Raw genomic sequence first — 9,619 nt, 5'->3', positions numbered from 1 at the left:
ATGTGCTGGGGATGGGCTACTCCACCCATTTTTTTAATATAAAAATAAAAAAAAATAGTTTGGTAGGGTTTCAACCCTATCAAAAATAAGTAATGCTTCACCTCAAAACTCAGTTAAAATTACAATCAATCATTTTAGTCGTGACAAATTTTTTTTTTGTGAAAAAAATAAAGAATTCAAACCCGTGTACGTAGTAACAAATTATCAAGATTGTTCATTTCACCTTAAAAATAAGTATTCATATATCCAGAATCATTTTTTGACCTTTAAATTTTATCGTCGGTGTTGACAAGTGAATCATTTTTTTACCTTTAAATTTTATCGTCGGTGTTGACAAGTGATTTTAGAGCTATCTTGAACTTTTTAATGCCTAAAGTGCTTTCCACATGAGGATTGATACGAGGTTTTACTCCGTTTTCATAAACCCCAGGCCTTATAGAATCTGCATCGAAAATTCAAATGAATTCTTTTTTCTACGGTGCGCGGTCGTATGCCATGTCCAAAGCGTTCTAAATAATTTCATGAACTCCAGCTGTTTGGAGAGGAATGAAAAATGGCTATCTTATTATCTGCCTCTCAAAAGCTTTTCCTGCCTCCTCTCGCTCTTAAAATAGGCATCTTCCAAATCTCAATTCCCCATTTCTTTGCGCTTTCTCTGTCTGCAATCTTTAAACACTAGCTTACTGGATTGAGTATACTTTGTTCTGCATAGTTCTTGTTTTCGATGATTGTTTGCTGCGAATTCAGTATACAGATTTCATGGATCTTGTAAATGATTGGAGGATATTTGGGCGTTTTATAAATTGCAAAGCGCCAAAGCCCCATTTAAGATACAATTTTATGCAATGCTAATTAATCTGAAGATAACACAAATAGTTATTGAGTTAATTGTTTGTGTAAAGTAGAATCTTAGATTAGATATGTTCGTAAGTGATTTAATTTAGTGCAAATTACCTATAAAAAATAGGCAATTGTATAAATAAATTTGAGAAACGTGAATCAACCACTTGAAAGGTTTAATAGTTGATTTGTATAACTTAACGAAGTAGATTTTCATATTTCCTTTTGAAGTTTCATACATGGGTGAGTAATTACAGGCAGTGTTGGCTTTATAATCATTAGAGTTTACTATATGTGGATGAGAAAATGCAAATAAAATGTTAACTATTTCCTCAAAAAATAAGAAAATGACAAAGTCGATCTACCAAATTGACTAGTTGCTTTACTGGTAGATTCTGAACTAAATGCAGTTTGATCAAAGCAATGTAATAGCATCAGTGGCATGCCAAATAGTATTCATGATTTTGGAGAAAACCATGGTATTAGTACATTGTATTTTTGTGGTTTCCTATCTATTGGTTCCTTCTTTGACTTCATTACTATGCCGGCTTTAGTGCAGTTGATTGGGACTACCTTGTTAGCATATTGCATTCGTTGAAGGGATCGTAATTTGCTTTTGATTGAATTTATTTGGGCTCTTTTCATCAAGTTTTGACCTCCATTTCAAAACCAAGTTATTTATCCACCATCTATCTGTCTAATTGCTTCCGTTTCTTGTTAACCCCAACCCTCCCCCCGCCGCTGTCTACTCATGAAAAGTGAAAGTCATCCACCAAAATGTTCACCTAAACACATCAACATCTATCTTTCTTTCCTTGTGTGCAACCCAACACATTGTCCTCATGAAAAATGCAAGTCATCCACCTAAATATTCACCTAAATGCATGAACAACACATACTTGGAAGCACAAATTTGTCCAGAAAATATAAGCACTATTCATTCATGAAATCGTTTGCAAATATGCGGCGTCTCTTCTTCATATCCACTGCATTGTTTGAATTTAATGGTGTTTCAAACCACTGTCATTTGTATTTCAATTTAAGCAGAGTTCAAAAATTCGGCTGCCCAACCGCCTAGGAGAGAAATTTCAAAAAACACCTAGGTCCTCTTTGTGCAGTGGAATTATGCATCCTGTCTCTTGGCGCCCGCCTAGGCGGGCAAGGCGCCGCCTAGGCACTATAGTCTGGGCGCCTGCCAAAATTCCCCCATCCAAAAAGGGGGAAAAGGGTTTGGGATGGTATTCTAAACCCCCAAAACAAAAACCATGGCTTTTAGGGTGAGAAAAGCTCCTCAAAATACTACTCTTTTGTGATTTATCAAAAAATCGAAAAAGTTTTGATTTTTCGATATCTTTCCAAAACAAAGGCAATGGCTCGTGGGTGGATTTAGAGCTTGTAGTAGTTGATTTTGAGGACTTTTGGCGACCCAATAGACGAAGTTTGCACCGACATCAATTCGATTTTGATATTTTTAAAAGTATTATCATATTCGAAAGAGGGTTTTGATTTTATTTTCCTACAGCATATTATGTAGCGAATCATGTTTTTTTTCTTTTACCTTTTTTTTTTTACGAAATATTTGCATGTTTGGTTGATGACCTGATGTATTTGTTTTTTGATTTTGCCTTGTTGACTTTGTGTATCGGTTCTATTCTAGACTTATAGTTTCCTACAATGACATTTGGGATTTCAAGTATTTTAATGTCTTACAAGTTACAATCTCTTCGAGACTTGTATCCGTAAATCTGTTATATGATTGTACTATTACGCTTTCGTCTATTTCATGAGGAGTTTGGGGCTCTAAAATTGCCCTAAAAACTCCCAAAGACTTAAAACCATGCCCTGAGAACTCTCTTATTTTTTTTGTTTGGGTCCGGGGGAGGTTTCAATTTCGGTGAGGGCACTCTGTCTCTGGGCGGGCCGCCTAGGCGGCCAGGCACCCAAAATGCCTAGGCACCCGAATCCGCATTTTTGAACATTGAAGAGAGCAATCATGCTGCGAACCTGGATCTTGAGCATTTGATCAACACACAAGATTAATGGGTTGAATTAGATGGTAGAAATGCTTAGAGCAATGCTTGTGCTAGTGCTTGAGTTTGGGATCGATTTCACAATGCTTTCTTAACAAATTTGAAGCCCATAAATTTTGACTGCTGATGATTCTGCTTTAGCAATTTTTGGCCGATGTTAAAATTTTCAAGCACATACAGTGCATTAAGCCTCAATCTTTCACCACTTTTAAGCAGTGACCTTATGAGTGTCATGTCCTTTTCCATGGTTGAAGTCCACTGACCTCTAACCGGTTTTAAGTGGGTCCAAAAGTGGACTGCCGTTAAGAACTCTAAACCACTTATGCACATTGGTCAGAACTTTCAAGCACTCCCCACCTAGTTCAAGTCTGCAACCATAGATCTACAATGACCTTTTTCTACACATACCTGACTCAATTTTCTTTAAAAAGGTTAGAAAAATCAAGAGGGGAAAATCTATCAATGGTTCTGCTATTCAAACTGCTATTAACTGAACTTTTTGATTTCCTCTCTTGTTTTCCTATCATTTTCAGAAAAACTGTTTCCATCAGCATGCAATCATCCTAAGAGCCTAGACCAAGTTGTGGCAATTCTGTAGGATTCTTGTATTCTCAGAAATTTCTCTAGAGGGTGCAACTAAGGGAAACCTTTAACAAGTGTTTCATTTGACTATTCATCTCAGTTTTTTTGCATCTTGGAGTTCCTAAGATGAGGGCATCTACCACCTTGAAAACAGTGAATCCTCATACCTCTTGTGAAGCACAGTCAAACTAACTTTTGAAAGCCCCAATGGGAAGACCAATTCTTTGTTGATGTGTTTGTGGTCAAGTTGGAGCGTCAGTTAAGATGTTCAATTGACCAAGCAATGTTGTGATTGGCTCCATTTGGCTCTCACTGAGTAGCATGGCCACCTAACTCGGTAGTTGAAGTTTTGACTGCAGACATCTGAGAAGTGAGAATGTCACTATTTTCACCTAGGTTAAGACTTGATTCAACTTCCCATTTGCTTCAAACACCACTTCTTTGGCTTGGACACGGTTCACCATTGAATGTTGTTCGGACTTTGGTTCATTAGTCTGTTATAAGTTTTAACCACCGTTAAGATCTGGCGAAGCATTAAAACAATTGAACTGACTTTCTTTTGATCAGATTGAATTGCTATTATACCACAAGGAAGAGTTTTTAGATCTTGACCACGCCACCACGGTCAAGCAAAGCTTCTCGCCAGTTGACCGTGGTTAAGCACAGACCTGCAAAGTTCACCGCTGATAAGCTCTTACATGCAGAAGTTGATCTGTAATGAGTTCAAACCTTCAAAATTGGACTCAGATAAGGAGATTCATGGATTTTAACTGACTATTAGTGACTCAGGAACCTTTTGGAGATTGACCTCATTTGTCTAGGCGCCTAAGCGACCTCAGATATCATCAATTAAACAACTATACATTTCTCTTTCGTCCTTTTTCGTGCTGCTCTTTTACTATCCTTGCTTCTAGTTTGATTATCAATTGCCTTCACTTCCATTCACTTGTCAAATTCAAATTGCTGTGAAGTTTTGCATGGAACAGTTCAAGTTTTGTTGTCGACTGAGCGAGACTTTTGTGTTTCATGCTTAGGAAATAATTGTCATAGTGTATGGTCTTGTCCTCTCAAGATGGCCTCAAGAGATCAGTTACAAGCAAAGTGTCAGGCTATGATGCCTTCATCTACAAATTTCGAGATTTATGACCCGCCAAAAGCTGTATGGGTGTGGACCGAAAAGAAGGATGTCATGACTGCTGCTGTTGAGAGAGGCTGGAACACTTTTGTCTTCTCTTCGCATAGTAGAAAGCTAGCCGATGAATGGTCATGTGAGGCCTCATCTTTATGCTTTATTATTTCATATTCAAGCCTTTCGGGGAAGGATTATATAGTCATTTGGATTGTAATTTGTAGCATCTTTTGGGTTGTTCAAGTAGGAACTGTACTATAGCATCAATAATTTTATAATACTTCGTAATAAAAAAAATGTAACTACCCTCATTGTTTCTTTATAACTCTATAGATTGAATCTTCCAAACGACCAAATATATATGTGTGTGTGTGTGTGGGTGTGGGTGTGGGTGTGTGTGTCACTATATTTCATCCTAACCCATTGGCGGTTTTTCTCATCTGCAGCAATTGCTATGATAAAGCCTCTGTTTATTCAAGATGGAGAGATTTTTGATTCTGAAAACAAAAGGATTGCCATAGTTTCTGAAATTTCTTGTCCAGAACAACTCGAACAGCTCCAATTACTTGACGGGCAAGCAGAGAATGTAGTTATAAGTTTGATGGACTGGCAGGTTTTTTTTGTTCATCTCCATAACCTAAAATTTCTATATGAAGTTATGCTGGTGCTGTTTTTCACGGCTTAATTTTTTTTCATAATTGAAAGATGAAATAAATGAAAAGGAAAGAAGTTCCTGGTACCGTAGAATGTGACAAACAGGTCAAATCAAATTTGCAATCTGAACAAGATAGTTTGTGGCATGTATGCACTTACCGATATCCATACACTATTTCTAGATAAGATATTCGTTTATAGTTTTGCATTTAGTATTCCCAATGATATTATCCTATCCTATCATGCATGGCGAGTATCTTAATGATATCGATTTTTCTCTTATGCCGTCTCCCAATTATGATATTATGTGATTCATTATGTTACTCAAGTTTTATTTTCCAATTAAAGCAATATCAAGCTTTTCATGTATTTGCATTTAAGACCTTTTGCTGTCTAGGATAGCAATGCTTTTATGAAAGCCTACGAAGAAAGTCTTTTCTATTGATTTTATGTGGTTTAGTTTTCTCCTTTTCCTTTGGTGCGTTCCATTTTAGAACTTTAGTGCATTCACTGTTTAGTAACGCTTGAATGATATATTTAGGTGATACCAGCCGAAAACATTGTTGCAGTATTCCAAGGTAGTCAAACTAAGGTGTTGGCTATTGGAAAGACTCCTTCAGAAGCGCAACTTTTTCTTGAGGTTATTCTTGTATCTTTTATGATATCAATTGGGTTCGGAGCTGATCTAGCATGTAATCATTCTCAATAATGGCTATATATTTTTTTGGGTAAGTTGCATTGTTACATTTTTAAATTTTCTATATATTGCTAAGTTGAGCTCCATTGTTTATGCAGGCCTTGGAACAAGGATTGAGTGGAGTTGTGTTGAAAATTGAAGATAGTGAGGTCATTCTTAAGCTAAAGGTGATTTTCTTTTTCTTATTTTCAAGGTGGAGCAATCACATTGAAGTTATTTTAAATTGAAGTTAATTTTCTTTTGTTTTTTTCCATCTTTTGCTGCTCATGGGCATGTCTGGCTTACGAAAGTGCATGGGCTCATATTTTATTTGCAATTTAGAGATGTGGTTGTCTGCATGATTGTATTGTGCTTATATTTGCATACCCTCTAGCCTTAATTTTTGGGGGAGCAGTTGGCAGGTAAGTTGGCCACTTAGGTAAAACTTGAACTCTATTTGGGAGTTTGTGTAAAAATACCACTAGCATGCCTTTAAATATGAACTTGGTATTATGGGAGCAAGTAAAGTTAAAACACAACCAAACTTAAGATTCCACATGCATGCACGGACACACGCATGCACACAACACACTTGCACGATTCTAAACCTTGGTGCACCTTGTATGGGGATCAGTTCTTTCTCATTAAGGATAATTGATCAGGAATATTTTGACAGAAGAAATGAGGTGAAGAATGTTTTGAGTTTGGTCAAAGCCACTGTGTCACAGGTCCAAGTTGCTGGAATGGGCGATCGCGTGTGCGTGGATCTATGTACTCTCATGAGGCCTGGTGAAGGCCTACTGGTTTGCCTTCCACAAGTCCTGCTTTGGCATTCACTGTATTGCTTTTTTTTTTTTTTTAATTCTTTCAAGAGCAAAAATGGATGAGTTATCAAAAAAGAAAAAGAAAAGAAAAAGGGGAAGAAAAAGATTTGGGTGTTAGCATGAAAATAATAAGGAGACAGAAAATAACACTCATACGTGAAGGTCGAGAGATGGAGATCGAGAGAGAGCGGAACTGAAATTTATAGACTTACCCTGAAGGATTATGATACTTGTTTTCCCCATAAGTGGTACAAAAACTCCACTCTTCTAGTTAAAAACAGATACTTATTGTGCATTTCCTGCTAAAACTGATGGCATTTCCACACTAATATGAGTGCCTAAACTTCTAAAACTGCTAAAAATATTAAAGTTAACATTCAACTATGCTTGTTGCTAATGATCATTTATTGTAAAGCTCATGTTATCTTCCTATAGACCTTTTCTTTTCAAATTATCTGATATTGGTCATTGTGATTACTAGGTAGGATCATATGCAAGGGGACTTCTCTTGGTGCATTCTGAATGCTTGGCGTCAAGTTACATATCCAGCAGACCGTTTCGTGTCAATGCGGTGAGTTGAAAATGTTCCATGGCTTAGCAAGAGAAGTTTACAGGTTACAAGTCCAAAAAAAAATTTTATTCACAACTCATAGCTTGAGAAAATGGCATTTTCAAAATTATGCATTCCAAGTTTTATTTACTCTGGTAATAGCATTTGTTTGTTGTGGGGGGGAGAGAGAGGATTAATACTTGGTATTGCAGATTATGTCGTGCGATAAACTGTGCCAAATCAAACTTAGTAATTCTGCAGCTTCCTATCTCAAAAGTAAAAATAAAAAATATTTTTTGCTAATTCTGAGAGAGATAGAGCAAGATAGATAGTTAGAGAGAGAGAGAGAGAGAGGATATTTGAAACTTGGAAATTGCATATTATGTTGTTTAATAAGATGGTGTGAAGTTTGAGTTTTATCATTTTTCAACTTCCCATACGGAAATAGAAAACAACAATAACCACTATTGTCAGATTCGCTTTGGAGTCTTCATCATTTTAGTCAGAAAAACAAAGCAAGTCGGTGCTTCGGCCTATTCGAACGAAGACTTTGGAATTTTTTAAGAAAATTAATATAAATAAAGCATATAGTTATATATGAAAAATATTAAAATAATATAAAATTTTGAAAATAATAAATTCAAAAAATAAAAATAAAAATAAAAATAATAAAAAAGACGGACCAAAGCTTTGGCCAAAGAGGCCGAATTAGACCGAATCGGGCTGAATTAGCCTGAAGCAAGCCGAAGCAGATGCAGCAAAGCTTCGCTTTGTTTCTGTAGGCCGAAAATCCGAAGACTTCGGCCTATTCAGCCGAAGCAACTCAAATCTGAAAAACATTGATAACAACAACAATAATAATGTGCTACTTCTTATAGCTAATTTATTGCAAAACATCCTGTATTGAAATGCTTCAAATCATTGTAGGGCCCTGTGCATGCTTACGTTGTGGTTCCAGGAGGCAAGACCTGTTACCTTTCAGAATTGCAGTCAGGTAAAGAGGTAATTGTGGTTGATCTCAATGGTAGACAAAGGACAGCGGTTGTTGGGAGGGTCAAGATTGAGACTAGACCACTCATTCTTGTGGAAGCCAAGGTATGTTTACTGGTGGATTGTTCACAAAGAAAGAGAGAGGGAGAGAGTATTTTGCAAAAGTATATCATACAGAGCTCTATAGGAAAGCTAGACACAAAAATATGGTATATTGACTTTTTTTATTGAGAAATAGGTTCAGAGAATGCTCTTCACTTCAGAGTGTACAAATTGCATGACACTCGGTTAAATATATTGTTATTCATTTAGAAGACGATCTTTCCAAAACAGCACTTCTACTCCACAACCCAAAACCTATTCCGCTCTCTGAATTCAAGCTTCACCTCTTCAATAGCTTCCCATGCCTCTGAAAACTTAGAAGAGCACCCGCTCATCCACATATGCTTCTTCCAGTTGGTGTTCTATTACAAGCATTAAAGATCAAATTCATTTTGAGGAGAAACTGATAGTGAGATTCATTAGTTTTGTATTTTCCTTGAATGTGCGAATTCTTGGTAGCTGTTACTTATTAAGCAGCTGGGTTGTTGACTATCAAATTAATTGGGTCTCTGGTTTTTTCACTTGTTTCACTCAATCGCTTCTCATTGTCCATGTAAACTCTGATGAACTATTTATATGAAACGGATTGTAAATGGTATTTTCGGAACATCAGAATCTGATAGTATGCATTGGATAGTTGCAGATAGATGATTCAGATGACAAAACCAAATACAGCATCCTCTTACAGAATGCCGAAACTGTTGGTTTAGTATGTCCATTCCAAGGTTTGGTTGACTGTGTATTACCATTTGGGTTTCTGTTAAGAGTAAAGTTGAGCACGCGTGCGCATGCCGCACACACACACCCAGGGAGAGAGAGCTGTTCCATTTGGATTTCTATTTGCTCTTAGTGGACTGTCCATGTTTGTGCAGTTGGCAAGCACAATATGTCAGCTATACCTGTAACAACATTGAAAGTTGGTGATGAGGTTCTTTTGAGAGTACAAGGTGGTGCACGACACACAGGAATTGAAATTCAGGAATTCATCATAGAGAAGTAAATCTTCTTTAGAGCTTGAGGAAATATTTCTGGTTTGAACCAGTAGGCAAGAGACAACAGCAAAGAAAGTTAGCAAGAGCTAGAGATCCTTGATTGTATCATGTTTGAAGAGAAGAGAAAGAACCATCCTCTTTTCTATTCTTTTCTATGTCATTCTCCTTTTTATTTGTTTGATCATTTTATGAATAATTTTAAAAGGTTCCAAGCCTAAAAATGAATATATTAGTGTTAGTCAATCTCAAA

The 9,619-nt window shown here is 36.6% G+C and overlaps 1 protein-coding gene across 10 annotated transcripts; it reads left to right on the top strand.

Moving 5' to 3' along the window:
* The first annotated feature begins 521 nt into the window (after nucleotides 1-521).
* Nucleotides 522-9,619, top strand: LOC148782628 (uncharacterized). 10 transcript variants are annotated; one of them, XM_088865969.1, is made up of 10 exons: nucleotides 522-614; nucleotides 4,487-4,720; nucleotides 5,028-5,194; nucleotides 5,777-5,875; nucleotides 6,031-6,099; nucleotides 6,640-6,714; nucleotides 7,217-7,306; nucleotides 8,213-8,380; nucleotides 9,021-9,102; nucleotides 9,250-9,619. In XM_088865969.1, exons 1-10 carry the CDS (start codon nucleotides 554-556, stop codon nucleotides 9,375-9,377), a joined length of 1,173 nt encoding a protein of 390 aa, XP_088722095.1. In that variant the 5' UTR covers nucleotides 522-553; the 3' UTR covers nucleotides 9,378-9,619. The 10 variants fall into 10 exon arrangements, 9 of the variants coding, with proteins under 9 accessions (XP_088722095.1, XP_088722094.1, XP_088722093.1 ...); XM_088865968.1 differs by having other exon boundaries at nucleotides 9,015-9,102; XM_088865967.1 differs by having other exon boundaries at nucleotides 6,574-6,714.

This window comes from Amborella trichopoda, chromosome 4, assembly GCF_054954075.1.
Source record: "Amborella trichopoda isolate Santa Cruz 75 chromosome 4, AtrichopodaSantaCruz75HAP2 v2.0, whole genome shotgun sequence".
NCBI lineage: Eukaryota > Viridiplantae > Streptophyta > Magnoliopsida > Amborellales > Amborellaceae > Amborella > Amborella trichopoda.
Note: the sequence above shows the minus strand (reverse complement) of the source record. Positions and strands in the feature narration are given on the sequence as shown.